Source organism: Loxodonta africana, chromosome 3 (genome assembly GCF_030014295.1).
Source record: "Loxodonta africana isolate mLoxAfr1 chromosome 3, mLoxAfr1.hap2, whole genome shotgun sequence".
In the NCBI taxonomy this organism is placed as follows: domain Eukaryota; kingdom Metazoa; phylum Chordata; class Mammalia; order Proboscidea; family Elephantidae; genus Loxodonta; species Loxodonta africana.
In genome coordinates this window covers 168,350,232-168,371,272 of record NC_087344.1, presented here as the reverse complement: position 1 = coordinate 168,371,272, position 21,041 = coordinate 168,350,232, and the positions used below count along the sequence as shown (strand labels likewise).

The 21,041-nt window shown below is 41.6% G+C and overlaps 2 protein-coding genes across 4 annotated transcripts in view; one reads left to right on the top strand and one right to left on the bottom strand.

The window, feature by feature from the left end:
• Positions 1-21,041, top strand: part of STXBP3 (syntaxin binding protein 3) — a 92,631-nt gene that overhangs the window by 62,985 nt on the left and 8,605 nt on the right. The window contains exons 18-19 of one of the 2 annotated variants that reach the window (XM_003409536.4): positions 799-947; positions 1,697-2,419. In XM_003409536.4, the coding sequence (XP_003409584.2) occupies positions 799-947; positions 1,697-1,791 (244 nt within the window). In that variant the 3' untranslated portion in view covers positions 1,792-2,419. Of the gene's footprint in view, positions 1-798; positions 948-1,696; positions 2,420-21,041 lie in introns of those variants that run through there. The other variant, XM_064282462.1, reaches the window with a different exon arrangement.
• AKNAD1 (AKNA domain containing 1) overlaps positions 6,136-21,041 on the bottom strand; it is a 52,511-nt gene continuing 37,605 nt past the window's right edge. The window contains exons 11-15 of one of the 2 annotated variants that reach the window (XM_003409537.4): positions 14,676-14,798; positions 14,477-14,584; positions 10,898-10,979; positions 8,838-8,967; positions 6,136-8,045 (exon numbers count right to left, since the gene is read on the bottom strand). In XM_003409537.4, coding sequence (XP_003409585.2) covers positions 7,914-8,045; positions 8,838-8,967; positions 10,898-10,979; positions 14,477-14,584; positions 14,676-14,798 — 575 coding nt within the window. In that variant the 3' untranslated portion in view covers positions 6,136-7,913. Of the gene's footprint in view, positions 8,046-8,837; positions 8,968-10,897; positions 10,980-14,476; positions 14,585-14,675; positions 14,799-21,041 lie in introns of those variants that run through there. The other variant, XR_010321508.1, reaches the window with a different exon arrangement.

The window sequence follows — 21,041 nt, the reverse complement described above, 5'->3', positions numbered from 1 at the left end:
TGATAGCCACTAGCCACATGTAGCTCCTGAGCACTCGAAATGTGGCTAGTGCGACTGAGGAACTGAATTTTTTATTAATTAATTTAAATGGGCTTATGTTGCTAGTGGCTACTGTATTGGACAAGGCACATCTGTAGCAATCTGGGGGGAAAATTGTAGAAATAATGGCAGTTTATTTGTTGAGTGCTTACCAGGCACCAGTTTCTGTACCTAGTGTTGTGTACATGATTTCATTTAATCCTTAAAGCAACCCTTGAGGTTAGGGTGATGTTAAGTAACTGCTGAAGATCATACCGTGTTAGAAGCAGTCAGGCTTGGAGCTCAGGTCACACTCCAACACTCAGCCTCCTACCGTCATGCCTTTCTGGATCCCAGCAGAGGACAGCCCAGTACCACACCAGATCCAAATCTGTCTGCCCGCTCCACTGCCATGTTTCAATGTCACTCCCCCCATTTTTTTTTTTTTAATTGTAAAGAAGCCTCAGTCTTTTCAGGTATATTATTTTTTCCTATGAAATAAATAAGAGAGGCTGTTAGCTTTATTTTGAAAATGAAAATGCTGAGACCAATTTTGAGTGATTTGTCCAACTCTGTATTGGAACCAAATTGAAACTTGAAGGAAGTGGGGCTGTCCTGCCTAATTTTTGGTGTTCTGTTCAACCGCAGTTTAAGGCATTTTCTTAAGATCAAAGTAACTGGTACCAAATTTGAATTTAGTTAAGTTAAGCTTTTTCAAAAGTCTGCAAGCAATATGGCTTGGGAAGTATTTTTAACGTACTTGTGTTTTTTACTTCTTAGTGCTCGCCAGAAACCCAGAGCTCATTATTTAGAGGACCGAAAAAATGGGTCAAAGCTGATTATATTTGTAATTGGAGGAATTACATATTCTGAAATGCGCTGCGCCTATGAAGTTTCTCAGGCACATAAATCCTGTGAAGTAATTATTGGTAAGGCTTTTATTTTCCTCTTTTCTATTTTTTTTAAAACAAACTGTAAATAAAAAATATATAAATATAAAAATTTATCGTCTTTTACATTTAGGACTAAATTGTTGATTGTTAAAAAACACGAAACGTAAATTTTAGTTTTAAGAATTTCAACCAAAGCCAAAAAACTAAAAACAAACAAAAAAAAACCCATTGCCATCGAGTTGATGCCAACTCATAGCGACCCTATAGGACAGAGTAAAACTGCCCCATAGGGTTTCCAAGAAGTGGCTGCTGGATTTGAACTGCTGACCTTTTGGTTAGCAGCCATAGCTCTTAACCGCTACATCACGAGGGCTCAAAACCAGTGATAGGAAAATCATTCCATTACTGCATCACTCTCTTGATCCACAGAGGCACAGGATCAGTACATCAGGTCTCTGTCTGCAGCATTGCTTACGGGTCCTCTGTTATTGAACGATGACTTTTGCTGCTGTTTGGCGTTGATACAGTAATGCCCAGTTTTGCTCTTCAGTATACTGACACAGAGTAGACAAAGTACTGTGAATGGGCAGTGTCTCTGAAGGGTTATTGAGCATGCTCAATAAACAGGAGGGATTGCAGTACTGTAGGCAGATTTTCAGAAAAATGCCCTAAAGAAATTTTGTTAAATTGTCCCAAGCGACTGCACTTTGCATATTTGAAGGACAAGCCAATATATTAAGCCAAGGAGAACCCGATTTCTGAAAAGCTACCTTTTCCTCTACCAGGTTCTACGCATATTTTAACACCCAAAAAGCTGTTGGATGATATAAAGATGCTGAATAAATCCAAGGATAAAATCGCCTTTATTAAGGATGAATAAGTTTTTTGTTTCTTTATTGGAGGATTCTCATTAATATGTTCAATTAAAATAGATAAAGAAATGTTGCTATCATATAATTTAAATAATGTAAATATTTTTATGGAAAGATAACTTTCTAAAAATATTTCTGAAGGGAGTGTTTATGACTACCTGTCATTGGGTTTGTCAGTTTAAATATTGCTGCTTGGTAGACGGTGAGAAGAAATGTTAAAATGCCTTCTAAAAGAAAATCTTTTACCTTTAGAGCAGACTCTAGTAGAATTGGGTAATTTTCACAGCCACCTATGTACATACTAATTACTTGTTACTTATCTAAGTGTCCTATGCCGAAGAATACTGTTTTGAAAAAGAATGATTTTAAATGAAGAGATTGCAAAAGTTAAAATTGTAAATGTGTATGTATGATAGATTTCTATAAATACAGTTCTCTTTCAACTGAAATTATTTCTTTTATGTATAAAATAATTCGTTGTCAATAATAGAAATAAAGTGGTAGTTACTAGTTACTAGCTAGGTAACTTCTCCAGAACACAATTTTATACAGTTTTGAAATCATGAATGTTTAAATTAGGAAACAGAATAATCATGAACATTCTAAGAGAAAATAAATATATAATTGCAAAAATTATCTTTCTCGGTTTTTTTTTGGGTCAAAGGGGAAGTTGGGGACTTTTAAAAAGTTTTAAATGAGAGAGTTACAAAGAAGAAAAAGAATTATTGAAAACCTAAATGTGCAGAGAAACACCAAAAATGAGTGTAACAGAATACTTTTATTGTAAGGATAAGACAGAGGTCCTTAGGCTGTGGAAAATTCCACTGCCTCAAGCAGCGTGCTTGGCACGCCCCGTCCCATGGCTTTACGTTAGAATCCTGGTTCCTTTGCTTGGCATGCCCCGTAACTTTGCATTAGAATCCTGGTTCCCCCTCCTTAACTGCTGCCCCGAAACTAGATGAAATTGACAGAAACTGGTTTAGGCGCCATGTTGGCATTCAGGATAATCTTTTAGCTCATTAAATGCTTCATGCATAGTAACCTCACCACCTCTGGGTGGAGTTTAACCACCATTTTCTGAACATATGATGCATGACGTTATATGTAAACCCCATTGCGCCTGCGTGGTATGATTAAGAATGTTGCCGATGTAACTTGCATGAACTTCCTACTCGTAAACCCCTTAAAGGTAACCTTTCTCCTCAGGTTGAACAGCCTTAGCGGCGGCAGCTCTGACTGCTCCTTTCCCTGCACAGTGAAATAAAGGTGCCTTTCTACTCTCCCACCTCGGTCTCATTTATTCTCTGAGACAAGTCGCACTAAGCAGAACCGGGAGTTTCCACCCGGCTACAAGTAGAATTCAAATTGGAACGTATCGGGAAAGCCAGGACAGTGAAAGTGGGTTATATAAGTCATCGTCATGTTAATTTCTCAGAAGATAACATCAGAGCACAGGCAGGGTTCCAGGGTTGGTGGGTTGGAGGAAGAGTCACTAAGGACTTGACATACATTTTCCAGTCAGACCCTGGGGTTCCTGCTCCTGGAAGCCAGCCTGCATATGGATAATTTGCTAAAAGAGCCCAATGCTTAAGGCAAAATGATCTCAGCTAAGCTGCTCACTCGGCTGTTGTTTGACTTGAAGGTGACTAGGAAAACAGTTCCTTAAAGGCCCAAGGTTCAAAAGGACGCCTAAGGGCAGTGGCCTGAGCAGGCCAGCCCCACTCCAGAGACCCAGAGATCTAGATTCCAGGAGAATCAAATCGGTTTGTCAGAATGCACTTTAGTCTCCCTACCCAGATAATACCTGTTTGTTTGTTTTTAAATAAATACCTGTATGAGGCTAAATAACATAAGGATGTATCTGTAGATGTGTACGTGTATGTGTTCTACAGGGGAACATCTACATTTCAAATCTTACCTCATGTGGTGGACCACAATTTATATGTCACTCGTTTTCAGAGTTTTGCTCTTACAGATAATGCCACAGTGAATTATTTGGGCACTTACCTTCACAGACTTACACAAATATTTCCATAATGTGAATTCCTAGCAACGACGTAGCTGATCAAGGAATTATGCATTTAAAATATTGATAGATACCAGCACATTTTCTTCCATAAAGGCCTCACTTTGTAGCCTTGCAACAGTGGGTGACAGTGCCTATTTCATGGTAGCGTCACAAGCTGTATAGTAAAGAGTTTGGCCTTTGTCCCAGGTTCCTGGGAGATCATCTCTAAACCTGTATAATAGAAAAAAATTGGCTAGCATTTGTCCCCAGTTCCTGGAAGTAACCGCTAAGCCCCTGGGATTTCCTGAGTAATTGGAGTGTCTTTGTTTTCATGGTGGGCCCCTTGGAAGACAACTGATAGTTTATGCTAATAAGATGACTTAGGTTGGGGGCAGGCCACACCAGAAAGACTACCCATGTGATGGCCGTTGACACGAGATACCAGCCTGACCTCCAGGGAGGTGAGGGTTTGGGTATTTTTTTCATTTGGTTTAATGTCCCAAAGGGCCCTGCTGTCATGCTTCTAGCAGCCTCAAGCAGCTACACATTGGAAATAAGCACTAAGAGGCTTCTGCTTCCGAGGAAACTCAGCCAAGTGTTCTTTTACAGCGTGCTGCCCTTAGACAAAGCTGAGCCCATTGGCCCCCCATTAGGGCTACAATTAAACCACAAAAACCAAACCCACTGCCATCAAGTCAATTCCGACTCATAAGGACCCTGTAGGACAGAGGAGAACTGCCCCACAGGGTTTCCAAGGCTATCAATCTTTACGAAAGCTGACTGCTACATCTTTCTCCCTTGGAGCGGCTGGTGGGTTTGAACTGCTGTCCTTTTGTTAGCAGCCGAGCATTTAACCACTGTACCACCAGGGTTCCTTTACTTTTGCTTAACGAGCTTGTTTTTCTGGCTTATTACTGGAGCAGAATGAGAAGCCTACAAGAAAGACGTTGCATGAGGGAGGAGACAGCCAAAACTACAGTCAATAAATATGGTTTTAATAAGGCAGAGGTAGACCATATCTTTTTAAAATCCATAAATGCTTACAAATGCAAGTTTCTGTAAATGTTAATTTGAGGGATCAGGAATACTCATTTATGATGGTCCTTTTTAACGTATGTTCCATGGACTGGCTTCAGGGTATCCGTGAACTTCTTTAAATCGTGTGCTCAATTGTGTGTGTGTTCTTATGTCCCTTTTCCATGGGAGAGTGGGACATGGGAGGAGACTCCGTAGCTCTCATCAGATTCTCAAAGAGGAATGAAAATTTAAAAAGGTCTTAAGCTTAGTGAATCATGTAAGAACACTTCAGCTGAGCCAGGGAAGTGTGTAATTTAAACTTGGGAATGGAATTGTGAGGCTTGGCATACGAAGCAGGCTGTCAATTTGTGATTAAATTTAGTTAGATAAAGCTAGAAGCCTCTTAAAACATACTCAGTACAAGCCTCCTTTTTTCTCTTAGAATACGATCATTAAGTCTTCGCTGTCTTCCTGATGGTGCTACAGCCTAAAGTAAAATTAGCCACAGAGTCAGAGGTATCTTCAGGCTCGCCTCTGCTTTATCTCTTCCAAGGTACCCTAAACCAGTTTCCAAGCTCCAAGTTAAAAATATCTCATCCACCAGCCAGCTAGAGAAATAAGCCTCTGCCCTGGTCAGCACAAAAATCTTCAAAGTGGGAAGGGATTCAACTCCCTCCTCACACCAGGCCAGGCTCTAGGGGTTGGAGGTATCAATTGTTGAATGTTTGGAGTGTACGGAGCTGAGAAGCCTCAGGAAAAGAGAGAAAAAATCAGTGATCTGCTGCTCCATCAGTAAGGGTGTGATAAATCAGTCTTAAAGAAGAAAACATTCTGCTGCTATTCGTAAGGTTTTCACTGGCTAATGCTTTTCAGAAGTAGACTGCCGGGTCTTTCTTCCTAGTCTGTCTTAGTCTGGAAGCTCAGCTGAAATCTGTCCTCCATGGGTAACCCTGCTGGTATCTGAATACCCGTGGCATAGCGTCCAGCATCACAGCAACACGCAAACCCCCACAGTACGACAAACTGACAGACGTTATACAGATGACACAACCTTGCTTGCTGAAAATGAAAAGGACTTGAAGCACTTGCTAATGAAGATCAAAGACCACAGCCTTCAGTATGGATTGCACCTCAACATAAAGAAAACAAAAATCCTCACAACTGGACCAATGAGCAACATCATGATAAACAGAGAAAAGATTGAAGTTGTCAAGGATTTCATTTTACTTGGATCCACAATCAACAGCCATGGAAGCAGCAGTCAAGAAATCAAAAGACGCATTGCATTGGGTAAATCTGCTGCAAAGGACCTCTTTAAAGTGTTGAAGAGCAAAGACGTCACCTTGAAGACTAAGGTGCGCCTGATCCAAGCCATGGTGTTTTCAATCGCATCATATGCATGTGAAAGCTGGAGAATGAATAAGGAAGACTGAAGAAGAGTTGACGCCTTTGAATTGTGCTGTTGGCAAAGAATATTGAACATACCATGAACTGCCAAAAGAATGAACAAATCTGTCTGGAGGAAGTGCAACCAGAATGTTCCTTAGAAGCAAGGATAGCAAGACTGCATCTTACATACTTTGGACATGTTGTCAGGAGGGATCAGTCCCTGGAGAAGGACATCATGCTTGGCAGAGTACAGGGTCAGTGGAAAAGTGGAAGACCCTCAATGAGGTGGACTGACACAGTGGCTGCAACAATGAGCTCAAGCATAACAAAGATTGTAAGGATGGCGCAGGACCGGGCAGTGTTTCGTTCTGTTGTGCGTGGGGTCACTATGAATCGGAACTGACTCGACGGCACCTAACAACAACAACAAAGAACCAAATCAGAAGCTTCTCTTAGCAACAAAAACTTACTCTGGCATTTTATATGAAATGCTACTAATTTACTTAAACAATCTGTAGTTCTCAATTTTAGTGAATTGTCCTCACTTTTCTTCCCTCTTTTTTTGTGAAAATATACAGAGCAAAACCCTCTCCCATTCCACCATTTTTAGACATAATGATCCCAGTTTTCATTTTTGTGTATTTCTGACTTCAAGAAGTCGGTAAACAAAGAATGTTAATTTATAATATAAGCATGTGGTAAGAATTTCATACATTACAGAAAGCAAATGAAAAGTAAAAATGCCTCTGAAACCCCCTATCCGGTTTCTCAGGAGTAACCACTTAGGAATTTTGTGTACCTTTCCAGAAAATATGTATGTCCTTAAAAAACATACACAAATGAGGTCACACTATATATATAGTTAGGCCTCTTGCTTTTTTTCACTGTCTTGCAGATAATCCACCTTATTCTTTTCATCGGCTGCAGAGTATTAATTTGTGTGGCTGCACTGCTGTTTATGAACCTGTCGTCCGCAGTATTAATTCCACTGGGGGGTTGCTACCATCAGGCCATTCTTGTGCTCATGCCACAGCGTATTTGTGTGAGTTAGCCACAAAGTAAATTCCTGGCGATAGAATTGCTGGTCAGAGGCTAAGTGCTTTTGGAATGTTATAGATTCTGATTATGAAATTGGCTCCCTAAAAGGTTGCACCAATTTATACTTCCACCAACAATGTATGAGAGTGCCTGCTTGCCCCCATCCTCACTGACACTGGGTCGTTTCAAACCTGAATTTTTGCCAGACTCAGAGGTTAAAGAGGAGCCCTGGTGGTGCAGTGGTTAAGAGCTCGGCTGCTAACCAAACCCACGAGCTCAGCAGGAGACAGATCTGGCCTTCTGCTTCCACAAAGCCTGCAGCCCTTAGAAAGCCTATGGGGCAGTTCTGCTCTGTCCTGTGAGTCAGAATTGACTCAATGGCAAAAGGTTTGGTTTAAGTTTCTTTTATTGTTTTGATTTATTATGCATTAGGAAAAACATAGATTTATCTTAAAATAAATACTTGTTGGTTGATGTTTATTTCAAAGATCAAAGACCCAATTTTTTTTTTTCATTGAACCACTTGCATTACCCATTTCTTGTAATTTTGGTGTGTTTTCTGAAAAGTCATCTTTCTAAATTGTGTAATAAGTAAAATACTTTGTGTGTGTGTGTGTGTGTGTGTGTGAAAGTCAGGCTTTCTTTCATTCTAATCCTTGGTTGCCTGGGGTTGAACAACTAATATTTCAGTCGATTCCTCCGTCTCTGTGCTTTGGCAAGATCTTCTGCAATTGATTTAATCATTTGATCGGTAGTTTCTTTCAAAACGGTTGCTGTCCTCAGAGCGTGATCCAAGGCTGAGTTTAAAACCTGCAGAGGGAAAGTCCACACATTTTAGTCACTGCTATTTCTGTTAATTGGGTTCTCTCCTTATTAAACACTGCAAGGTGGAATTTTTGGAGGATTCTGTTTTCCACACAGTCTATTTCTGTTTTGGAGGGCTGGTTTCCTAGGAAACTGGTCTGCGATGGAATATATTTGCAAAGGAAAGGGATAGAAAAAAGACCAGCACGTGACTGATAAGCATGAATCAGAGGGTGGAGGTCGCAGCCTGCTGGGCTTTTCCATGCTGCAGAAAAAGGAACCCATGAGAAAGAGAAGGGCCGTTGAAGGGGATATGGGGCCAGAGAGAGGGCACCCAGGGACTGCAGCCCATGGGTGTGTAGGGAAGCATTTGAGAGTGGCCTGAAGATTAGTTTGCAAGTAGGAACCTGCTGGGGCATGCAGCCCTAACAGCAGCGTCACTGGACGAGAACTGGGGGCACAGCTAGAGACAAACTCCAGTGCCTTCAAAGCCCGGGCCAGTGGAATCCTGTGCTGAGGAAAAGAACCACCCCAAAACATTTTCTCCGGGAAATTTTCCTGGGAACGAGTCTGGAAATAAAACAAACCATGAGGCTGCTAAGGCCATGTGTCTTTAGGTTAGTGTGAGCACAAAATGTCTTTAAACCAAAAATTTAGCAGAGCATTTTCTGCCCTCTCCCTGCCTCCCCCGTTCCCACTGCTCACTGCAGAAACGTAAAAGCCATCAGTTCTGTGGTCAAGACCAAACTTATGAACTACAGGAATTCTAGAATTTTTTTTTTTTTTCTAAGTCCCCACCTCAAATTCTGTTTTGTCAGTACTCCTAAAGCAGCATAAGCATTTGCTTCCATAAATCCTTCGGGAGTGGGAATGGAGTGCGGGTGTAGCAAGGTCTGAGCTGTAGGTCCTGAAAGCCGTGAGATCTTTCCTGGAAGGCAAGAGTACATTGATCCTTGAGTGAAGCACCCCCTCAAGCACGCTCTCCCTTTCAGCTCAGCCCTGTGGTTCAGTGATGACCCTGTGTGTGTTAAAGGGGGCATGGGAGAGGGATACCCCCTGCCTTTTATAGTTCCCAATGTCCTGTTGCAGGGTACCACAGCTGAGCTTCAGGACAAGGTTCGTTGCTGAGACCATCAAGGGCATCTGCTCTCAGAATTTGTCTCTTTTTCTGGTATGAAGAAAGGCAAGACTCCAAAGAGGTTTTTATTCCATTTTTATTCTCCTGGGGCCAACCTTCTACCCATGTATCTGCCAACTGCAGGCACCTTGGGTTTACTCATTCTAGCACCAGTGAACTTACACAGCAAGGGGGCAGCAGCAGTCAACAAATAAAAGCAGCATCTCTCCTAGACTACTATGCTGTATTCATGACTCTATCACTTAGGGATGGGCCTCAGTCTGCACTAGGTGTATGAGGGGTGCCAAGGCCACTATGTACATGTGTTCAGGTTGTGCACTGCATAGCTCTAGGAGGTTTCATTCACATCAGCCTATCTGAAGGGCACTGCCTAGAGTTATAGTTTGCACAACCGTAAATGGTAGCCCCAAAAGGCGCACAAGAACGTGCCTGCCAGCGGGTCTGCCATGAGCCACCCTCACCTGGCTTGAGATTCCCTCTGTTAAGTGTGAATTCTTTGGTAGACAGAACACTTGTGAGTGACATCATCTCCAGAAAGTCTCAGGTCAAATGCTTGTGCCTTCAAAGCCTCCCTTCATCCCTCTCCCCCTAACACATTAACTTTGGATGGTTCTGCAGACTGACCTAACACAGTGGCCCTATCCTCCAGTTGAGAGAGGTGACTCAGCATCAGGGGTACCTAACCTGTTGCCGTCGAGTCGATTCCGACTCATAGCAACCCTACAGGGCAGAGCAGAACTGCCCCACAGAGTTTCCAAGGAGCCCCTGGTTAGCAGCCGTAGCTCAACCACTAGGCCACCAGGGCTTCCCAGGGGTACCTAGATAAGGAAAAATCCCGGACAGGGCACAGCAGTGTGGTGCAGTGGGAAAGGCCAGGGCTTCAGAGTCCTCCACCTCCCTATAGCCAGGCCCTCACTGCCATCAACAATATTAATAATAGCCATCACTTAAAAACCAAACCCATTGCCATCGAGTTGACTCCAACTCATAGTGACCCTATAGGACAGAGTAGAACTACCCCACAGGGTTTCCAAGGCTATAATCTTTATGGAAGCAGACTGCTACATCTTTCTCCACAGAGCAGCTGGTGGGTTCAAACCGCCAACCTTTCAGTTAGCAGCCAAGCACTTTGACCACTGCATCACCAGGGCTCCTCAGCCATCACTTACTGAGTGTTTACTATGAGCCAGGTACCATTCTAAATGCTTTCCATGTATTAATTCACTTAACCCTCAGTGGTTTAGTCCATCATCATGACCATTTTAAATATTGGAACTTGAAGCACAGAGAGGTCAAGTAACCTGCCCAAGGACACAGAGGCAAGCCCAAGAAGTCTCTAGAGGTCACATTCTTAAACACTGCTCTGTAATGGGTAGCAGGCTCAAACTGAGTGAGTCTGGGTCCAGAGCCTAAGCTACTGCACTACTGATTCTGCCTCTTACGTAGTTCTTGAATCCATCCATTTCTGTTTCCAGCTCCACCATCCCAGGCCAAGCTACCATCGTCTCTCATCTGGATTACTGAACTAAACTCTTATTTGGCCAACTCTTGACTCCTCTAATCCAATCCTCCCCCCAGTAGCCACCTGCATCCTGACTCCCTACTACATATGACCTAGGTGACCTTGGACAGGTAGTTAAAGCATTAAACATGTCATTATGCCCCCAACCAATGGTAGCCATTTTTTGTTATTATTAGTTAATAATAAAATAACACTTACTTTTCTGGCATGCGTTCATGTTCATCTTGAGAGGATTTCAAATTTTCTGTCTGGGAACACACCCTTTTTGGTTTCGAACAAGCTGAAATATGGAAGCTATGATTAAATTCAGAGCCTCAAAAATGATCCCAATTTAATATGAAGAATATATTTAAACACTCCTAAAAGTTAACAACAAAAAGACAAGCAATCAAAAATTTAAAAAATAGGCAAAGGACTTGAGTAAACATTTCACCAAAGAGGCTATACATATGGCCAAAACACACATGCAAAGTTGCTATTTTTAAAAAATGGAAAATAATAGGTATTGTCAAGGCTGTGGAGAAAATGGAATTTTGTACACTGCTGGTGGGCATGCAAAATAGTATAGCTGCTGTGGAAATGTTTGGCTGTTCCTCAAAAAGTTAATCATGGAACTACCATATGACCCAGCAATCCCAATCATAGGTATATACCAAAAGAACCAATAAACAGAAACCTGTATATCAGTGTTCCTTGCACCATGATTCACAATAGCCAAAAGGTAGAAACAACCTAAATGTCCATCAACAGATGAATGGATAAACAAAATGTGATACATACATATGGTGGAATACTACTCAGCCATAAAGAGAAATGAAGTCTTGATACATGCATTTAACCAAACCCGTTGCCGTCAAGTCGACACATAGAGACCCTACTGGACAGAGTAGGACTGCCCCATAGGGTTTCCAAGGCTGTAATCTTTAGAGAAGCAGACTGCCATGCCTTTCTCCCATGCTTTTGGTTAGCACCTGACCACTGTACCACCAGGGCTCCTTGATACATGCTACAACATGGATAAACCTTGAAAACATTATTTTGAGTAAAAGAAGTCAGTAACAAAAGGACAAATATTGTATGATCCCACTTATATAAAATAGAAAAATGTATAGAGACCGAAGCTTACTAGTGGTTACCAGGAGTGGGAGGCAGGGAGGAGGAGATACCAGGGCTTAGGGGGCACTGAGCTTCTGTTAATGGTGGTAGAATAATCTGGAAAAGGATAGTGGTGCTGGGTGCACAGCCTGATGAATGTAATCAATGTCGCTGAACTCTGCATGTAAAAACGGTTGAATGAACAAAAGTTTTGTTATATGTATTTTTATCATAATAAAAAAAAAATCTGATGATCCCCCAAGTGGTGGGTATCTGGGTATCATTTTCTGAACTTTTCTGTGTGAATGAAACATTTCATAAAATTTTAATAAATCAGAAAGGGAGCATAAAAAGAAAGAACTGTGTATCAAGTGTTCTGAACTTAGGAAAAGTTTTATTAGCAGACAAGAGATCAGGATTCTAGGTTCCCTGAGCGTAACTGTGTGACCCGGGCCTGTTGTTTACCTCTTCTGGGCTCAACTACTTCTCTGAAAAATGGAGGTGATAATATCTTCCAAGAGACTGAACCAAATGAATCCCTGAAGTCCTCTCCAACTTTAGAAGCAATGATTCTAGGAGTCAGTAGCTAACAGTTGTTCCTAAGGCAATTCCAGAAAATAGAGAGTGAACAGAGAAAAAGATGAATGCAGTAAAGTCACCAAGGAAGACAAGAAGAGAGCCAGGCAAAAGAAGAAAGAGAAATCAGTGGCCAACGAATCTACCTTCTCTGGCACGGAGGCTGCCCTCCTCCCTCCCTCTTCCCATCTTCTTCCCTGTTTTCCCTTCTTCTCCTTCCAGGTTTCCCGTCTTACTCGCTGGTCTCTAGTAGCTAGACACCACTCCCCCTCAGGAGGGGCCCATTTGGCCAAAGAAACAGGGAAAAATTGTCCCTCAGACACAGAAGGGCAGGGCAGAAGCCAGAAAGTCCAAATCCAGTCATGCTAACCACCCAAACTGGAGTAACGATGAATGCTAATGAGCCTTAATCCTCTGGTACTCTGCAAAAGTAATTTTGGATTTAATTTGAAACATAGAATCTCAGAGTTGGAAAGGACCTTGGGGATCATCCTGTCCAGTTCTAACCCAGTCTTCTTGACGACATCCTGACAAAGTAAATGGTCACCCAGTCTACAGATGGGGCTCAAGATCTGCAACAGCCCACTCCACAGCTGTCAGCTCCAATTGCTCGAAGGTTGTTTTTTTTACCATTGGGCAAAAGTTGCCTCCCTGTGACTTCCACCATCTTGGGCTCTTAAAATTTACTAATGGAGTCCAAGATCACATTTCAGCTTCCTTAGTTTTCATTGTTCATATACTGGAGTAACAGGTCTCATAGGGTACAGACCCAATGACCCAGGGGACAGTAAAGAAAGCTGCCCTGTGGCTTCTGCCCATTCTCTGACTGTCACCCTGAGAGAATACATCCAGCTGGACGGTTTGGCAGCTGGAGGTGGATAGGGATAGGGGAGGCACAGCTGAGGTCAACCAGGTAAATGACATTGTTTAGTGGTGGGCACTGGAAAATATGAAAGGTGAAAAACCTTCTCCCTGGGGACGCTGTCCAGGGAGAGAAAGGAAGATCTCTGCAGGTATGAAGAGAACTCACCACAAGGAAAGGATGCGGCCCCTGTAGAGAATCAGGGCTGGCCATGATTCAGGGGTAAAACAAGGAGTGCTTCTTTCCCTCCTTTGTGTTCCCTTAGCACACTTTGACATTGATTTTAGCACTTACCACACTTTGCCTTGAACTATCTTTGTTTGGGCATGAATTCCTTTCTCTCAACAGACTTGATTCCTTGAGTAAGAGGGGTCATGTCTTAGTCATCTTTGTAAATAAATTTTTTGTGGCATTTTAATTTTTTTTCCAAAGACAGTAAGATTTTTGCATTAGAAATTAACAATATAATGCTTAAGTAATATGTTGTTGTTAGGTGCTGTCAAGTCAGCTCCCACTCAAAGCGACCCCACATGACAGGGTAGAACTGCCTCATAGGGTGTTCTAGGCTGTATTCTTTACAAGGCAAATCTCCAGGTCTTTCCCCTGCCGGGCCGCTGGGTGGGTTCAAACTGCCAACTGTTCCGTTAGCAGCCAAGTGCTTAACCATTACTCCACTAGGGCTACTTTTAAATCAAAAAATAGTATATATATTAAAAAAAAAAAACCCAAACCCATTGCCATCCATTCAAATCTGACTCATGGTGACCCCCTAGGACAGAGTAGAACTGTGCCAAAGGGTTTCCAAGGAGCAGCTGGTAGATTCAAACTGCCCACCTTTCGGTTAGCAGCTGTAGCTCTTAACCACTGGCAACCAGGGCTCCTTAAATAGTGTAGTCTATTTTTATACATGCTGACTTTTAGTGGGGATGTATTTAAAGCATCAGCCACTTCTGAATAATACCAACAGTAGTGGTGATTATTCACTCTGTCCGTCATTTATGCAGCAACCATGCATGATTTGTGACCAGCTGGCATTGGTGTAGCACTTAATAAGCTTTGGAGTCTTTTGTCACTAGGATTTCAGATTGCCCACCCCCAGCCCAGCCTGTTGCCATCCAGGTGTAGGGCTGGAGATCTGAGGAGCAGACTGGGGAGGACAGGGACCCCCCAAAAAAGGAAGTAGTGGCCAATGTAATGCGGGTCTCCCAACATCTGGGACATGGTCAAGCAGGAGATGGACTTACAAGGTGATGAGTTTTTATTTTCGTCTAAAAAGCAGAGCTGAACAAAAGGACCTATTTCACAATAATTTAAGTAATTCTGTGCTGGGGCGCTGTGGCTATAATGAAATTCTAAAGACAAAATGAAAAGCAACAACCAGGTGTCTGGAAACAACAGCTGTTCCCACTTACACCATCTTTCGAGGACCCCCAAGTGTCTCACCTCTAGGCAGCTCTTTACTGCTGACTCTTGGGGAGGTAGAAATCTTAGCGCCACACTTCTCACATTTGTTGCTCTGCAGCCCCGTGCCGGAATCAGAATAGAAGCTGTTTCCTGCATCAGAACCTGAAAAAGCTGAAGTTACACAAAGGAAGTGTGAGCTTCTTGATTATCAAATGTGGGCTGGAGAGCAGAACTCTAATTGTGCCAGGAATGTGTTAGGCAACAAAGTGTCCAACTTCCCCAGGCTGTGACACCAAGGGGAGCTACCAGCCCAGGAGTGTCATTTGGGATCCCTTTCTGAAAACCGAGAGATGACTGGGTAAGTAACAGTCCTCATATGAAAGTCTCAAGATGTGCCTCGCACGTAAAACCAAAAATCAGTTACCATCGTGTCAATTCTGACTCATGGAGACCCCATGTGTGCCCTGGTAGAACTGTGCTCCATAGGGTTTTCCATGGCTGTGATATTTCAGTAGATTGCCAGGCCTTTCTTCTGAGGTGCCTCTGGGTCGACTTGAACTGCCAGCTTTTCAGTTAGTAGATGAGCACTCAATCGTTTGTGCCACTCCTTGCCTAGTACATACCAAAACGCCAAACCTGTTGCCATAACATATAGGACAGAGCAGAACTGCCTTATAGGGTTCCCAAGGCTGTAAATCTTTATAGAAGCAGACTGCCACATCTTTCTACCAAGGAACAGCTGGTGGGTTTAAACAACTGACATTTCGGTTAGCAGCTGAGTGTTTAAACCACCATGCTACCAGCACTCTTCTGCCTAGCACATAAAAAAAAAAACAAAAAACATTGCTAAGAGTCGCTTCTGACTCATAGCAACCCTGAAGGACAAAGTAGAACTGCTCTATAGGGTTTCCAAGGAGCAGCTGGTAGATTCAAACTGCGGACCTTTTGGTTAGCAGCCATAGCTCTTAACCACTGTGCCACTCAATTAAGGTCTGCCAGATGAATGGATGTGTGAGGATATGGCCACTGAATTGTCAGATAATCTCGCATTTGCAGTTGTTCTTCCAGATTTACCCTGATACATCCCACCCTTTCTCTCAGAACCTGCTGTGGCCAAGAGCTTGTGTTTGGTCAGTCGGGCAATCGGAAAGATGGTTTTCCCCTACATGAAATTCATAAGCCCGTTTGAGAACCTAAATCATAACTTTGCTCTCATCAGTGCCACAGAAAGGTTAGTGGCAGAGTGTGTGTGTGTGTGTGTGTGTGTGTGTGTGTGGTGCAGGTCTAGAATTTGTTCAGCAGACCATGGGCAGTGCACCACTTCAGGTAAGGCCAGGACCTGGCAGCATGGGCCAGGTAGGTGGACACGTTGAGCTCAGGAGGTCTAAGCAGCATCTCAGTGCCAGGAAAGGGTCAGCCAGGGGACAAAGCCTCTCAACACTTTCTGCCTTACTGCACTCATTTTTTTTTGTTAAATAATTTTTATTGTGCTTTAAGTGAAATTTTACAAATCAAGTCAGTCTGTCACATATAAGCTTATATACACCTTACTCCATACTCCCACTTACTCTCCCCCTAATGAGTCAGCCTACTCCCTCCTTCCAGTCTCTCCTTTCGTGACCGTTTTGCCAGTTTCTAACCCTCTCTACCCTCCCATCTACCCTCCAGACAGGACATGCCAACACAGTCTCAAGTGTCCACCTGATACAAGTAGCTCACTCTTCATCAGCATCTCTCTCCAACCCATTGTCCAGTCCCTTCCATGTCTGATGAGTTGTCTTCGGGAATGGTTCCTGTCCTGGGCCAACAAAAGGTTTGGGGACCATGACAGCCGGGATTCTTCTAGTCTCAGTCACCATTAAGTCTGGTCTTTTTATGAGAATTTGGGGTCTATATCCCACTGTTCTCCTGCTCCCTCAGGGGTTCTCTGTTGTGCTCCCTGTCAGGGCAGTCATCGGTTGTGGCCGGGCACCATCTAGTTCTTCTGGTCTCAGGGTGATGTAAGTCTCTGGTTCATATGGCCCTTTCTGTCTCTTGGGCTCATAGTTACCCTGTGACCTTGGTGTTCTTCATTCTCCTTTGATCCAGGTGGGTTAAGACTAATTGATGCATCTTAGATGGCTGCTTGTTAGCATTTAAGACCCCAGACGCCACAATTCAAAGTGGGATGCAGAATGTTTTCATAATAGAATTTATTTTGCCAATTGACTTAGAAGTCCCCTTAAGCCATAGTCCCCAAATCCCCACCCTTGCTCCACTGACCTTCAAAGCATTCAGTTTATCCCGGAAACTTCTTTGCTTTTGGTCCAGTCCAATTGAGCTGACCTTCTGTGTATTGAGTATTGTCCTTCCCTTCACCTAAAGTAGTTCTTATCTACTAACTAATCAGTAAATAACTCTCTCGCACCCTCCCTCCCTCCCCCCTCTCATAACCACAAAAGAATGTGTTCTTCTCAGTTTATACTATTTCTCACGATCTTATAATAGTGGTCTTATACAATATTTGTCCTTTTGCCTCTGACTAATTTTGCTCAGCATAATGCCTTCCAGGTTCCTCCATGTTATGAAAGTTTCACAGATTCGTCACTGTTCTTTATCGATGTGTAGTACTCCATTGTGTGAATATACCATAATTTATTTAACCATTCATCCGTTGATGGACACCTTGGTTCCTTCCAGCTTTTTGCTATTGTAAACAGTGCTGCAATAAACATGGGTGTGCATATATCTGTTCGTGTACATGCTCTTATTTCTCTAGGGTATATTCCGAGGAGTGGGATTTCTGGGTTGTATGGTAGTTCTATTTCTAACTGTTTAAGATAATGCCAGATAGATTTCCAAAGTGGTTGTACCATTTTACATTCCCACCAGCAGTGTATAAGAGTTCCAATCTCTCCGCAGCCTCTCCAGCATTTATTATTTTGTGTTTTTTGGGTTAATGCCAGCCTTGTTGGAGTGAGATGGAATCTCATCGTAGTTTTAATTTGCATTTCTCTAATGGCTAATGATCGAGAGCATTTTCTCATGTATCTGTTAGCTGCCTGAATATCTTCTTTAGTGAAGTGTGTGTTCATATCCTTTGCCCACTTCTTGATTGGGTTGTTTGTCTTTTTGTGGTTGAGTTTTAACAGAATCATATAGATTTTAGAGATCAGGCACTGGTCAGAGATGTCATAGCTGAAAATTTTCTCCCAATCTGTAGGTGGTCTTTTTACTCTCTTGGTGAAGTCTTTAGATGAGCATAGGTGTTTGATTTTTAGGAGCTCCCAGTTATCTGGTTTCTCTTCGTCATTTTTGGTAATGTTTTGGATTCTGTTTATGCCTTGTATTAGGGCTTCTAACGTTGTCCCTATTTTTTCTTCCATGGTCTTTATCGTTTTAGTCTTTATGTTTAGGTCTTTGATCCACTTGGAGTTAGTTTTTGTGCATGGTGTGAGGTATGGGTCCTGTTTCATTTTTTTGCAAATGGATATCCAGTTATGCCAGCACCATTTGTTAAAAAGACTATCTTTTCCCCAATTAACTGACACTGGGCCTTTGTCAAATATCAGCTGCTCATATATGGATGGATTTATATCTGGGTTCTCAATTCTGTTCCGTTGGTCTGTGTGCCTGTTGTTGTACCAGTACCAGGCTGTTTTGACTACTGTGGCTGTTAATATGTTCTAAAATCAGGTAGAGTGAGGCCTCCCACTTTCTTCTTCTTTTTCAGTGATGCTTTACTTATCCGGGGCTTCTTTCCCTTCCACATGAAGTTGGTGATTTGTTTCTCCATCACATTAAAAAATATCATTGGAATTTAGATCTGAAGTGCATTGTATGTACAGATGGCTTTTGGTAGAATAGACATTTTTACTATGTTAAGTCTTCCTATCCCTGAGCAAGTTATGTTTTTCCACTTATGTAGGTCCTTTTTAGTTTCTTGCAGTAGTACTTTGTAGTTTTCTTTTTATAGGTCTTTTACATCTTTGGTAAGATTTATTCCTAAGTATTTTATCTCCTTGGGGGCTACTGTGAATGGTATTGATTTGGTGATTTCCTCTTCAATGTTCTTTTTGTTGATGTAGAGGAATCCAAGTGACTTTTGTATGTTTATCTTATAACCTGAGACTCTGCCAAACTCTTCTATTAGTTTCAGTAGTTTTCTGGAGGATTCCTTAGGGTTTTCTGTGTATAAGATCATGTCATCTGCACATAGAGATAATTTTACTTCTTCCTTGCCAATCCAGATGCCCTTTATTTCTTTGTCTAGTCTAATTGCTCTGGCTAGGACAACTAGCACAATGTTGAATAAGAGCGGTGATAAAGGGCATCCTTGTCTGGTTCCCGTTCTCAAGGGAAATGCTTTCAGGCTCTCTCCATTTAGAGTGATGTTGGCTGTTGGCTTTGTATAGATGCCCTTTATTATGTTGAGGAATTTTCCTTCAATTCCTATTTTGCTGAGAGTTTTTATCATAAATGGGTGCTGGAGTTTGTCAAATGCCTTTTCTGCATCAATTGATAAGATCATGTGGTTTTTGTGTTTTGTTTTATTTATATGGTAGATTACATTAATGGTTTTTCTAATATTAAACCAACCTTGCATACCTGGTATAAATCCCACTTGGTCATGGTGGATTTTTTTTTGATATGTTGTTGAATTCTATTGGCTAGAATTTTGTTGAGGATTTCTGCATCTATGTTCATGAGGGATATAGGTCTGTAATTTTCTTTTTTTGTGGTGTCTTTACCTGGTTTTGGTATCAGGGATATTCTGGCTCCATAGAATGAGTTAGGTAGTATTCCATCATTTTCAATGCTTTGAGATACCTTTAGTAGTAGTGGTGTTAACTCTTCTCTGAAAGTTTGGTAGAACTCTGCAGTGAAGCCATCTGGGCTAGGGCTCTTTTTTTGTTGGGAGTTTCTTGATTACCTTTTCAATCTCTTTTTTTGTTATGGGTCTATTTAGTTGTTCTACTTCTGATTGTGTTAGTTTAGGTAGGTAGTGTTTTTCTAGGAATTCATCCATTTCTTCTAGGTTTGCAAATTTGTTAGAGTACAATTTTTCGTAATAATCTGATATGATTCTTTTAATTTCAGTTGGGTCTGCTGTGATGTGGCCCATCTCGTTTCTTATTCCGGTTATTTGTTTCCTTTCCTGTATTTCTTTAGTCAGTCTGGCCAATGATTTATCAATTTTGTTAATTTTTTCAAAGAACCAGCTTTAGGCTTTGTTAATTCTTTCAATTGTTTTTCTGTTCTCTAATTCATTTAGTTCAGCTCTAATTTTTATTATTTGTTTTCTTCTGGTGCCTGATGGATTCTTTTGTTGCTCGCTTTCTATTTGTTCAAGTTATAGGGACAGTTCTCTGATTTTGGCTCTTTCTTCTTTATGTATGTGTGCATTTATCAATATAAATTGACCTCTGAGCACTGCTTTTGCTGTGTCCCAGAGGTTTTGATAGGAAGTGTTTTCATTCTTGTTTCATTCTATGAATTTCTTTATTCCCTCCTTAATGTCTTTTATAACCCAGTCTTTTTTCAGGAGGGTATTGTTCAGTTTCCAAGTATTTGATTTTCCTTCCTGATTTTTCTGTTATTGATTTCCACTTTTATGGCCTTGTGGTCTGAGAAGATGCTTTGTAATATTTCAATGTTTTAGATTCTGCAAAGGTTTGTTTTATGACCTAATATGTGGTCTATTCTAGAGAATGTTCCATGTGCACTAGAAAAAAAAGTATACTTTGCAGCAGTTGGGTGAAGTGTTCTATATAAGTCTATGAGGTCAAGTTGGTTGATTGTAGCAATTGGGTCTTCCGTGTCTCTATTGAGCTTCTTACTGGAAGTCCTGTCCTTCTCCGAAAGTGGTGTGTTGAAGTGTCCTACTATAATTGTGGAGGTGTCTATCTCACTTTTCAGTTCTGTTAAAGTTTGTTTTATGTATCTTGCAGCCCTGTCATTGGGTACATAAATATTTAATATGGTTATATCTTCCTAGTCAATTGTCCCTTTAATCATTATGTAGTGTCCTTCTTTATCCCTTGTGGTGGATTTAACTTTACAGTCTATTTTGTCAGAAATTAATATTGCTACCCCTGCTCTTTTTTGCTTGTTGTTTGCTTGATATATTTTTTTCCATCCTTTGAGTTTTAGTTTGTTTGTGTCTCTAAGTCTAAGGTGTGTCTCTTACAGGCAGCATATAGATGGATCATGTTTCTTTATCCAGTCCGAGACTCTCTGTCTCTTTATTGGTGCATTTAGTCCATTTACATTCAGTGTAATTATAGATAAGTATGTGTTTAGTGCTGTCATTTTGGTGCCTTTTTGTGTGTGTTGTTGACAATTTCATTCTTCCACTTACTTTTTTGTGCTGAGACGTTTTTCTTTGTAAATTGTATGTTCCTCATTTTCATAGTAGTTGAATTT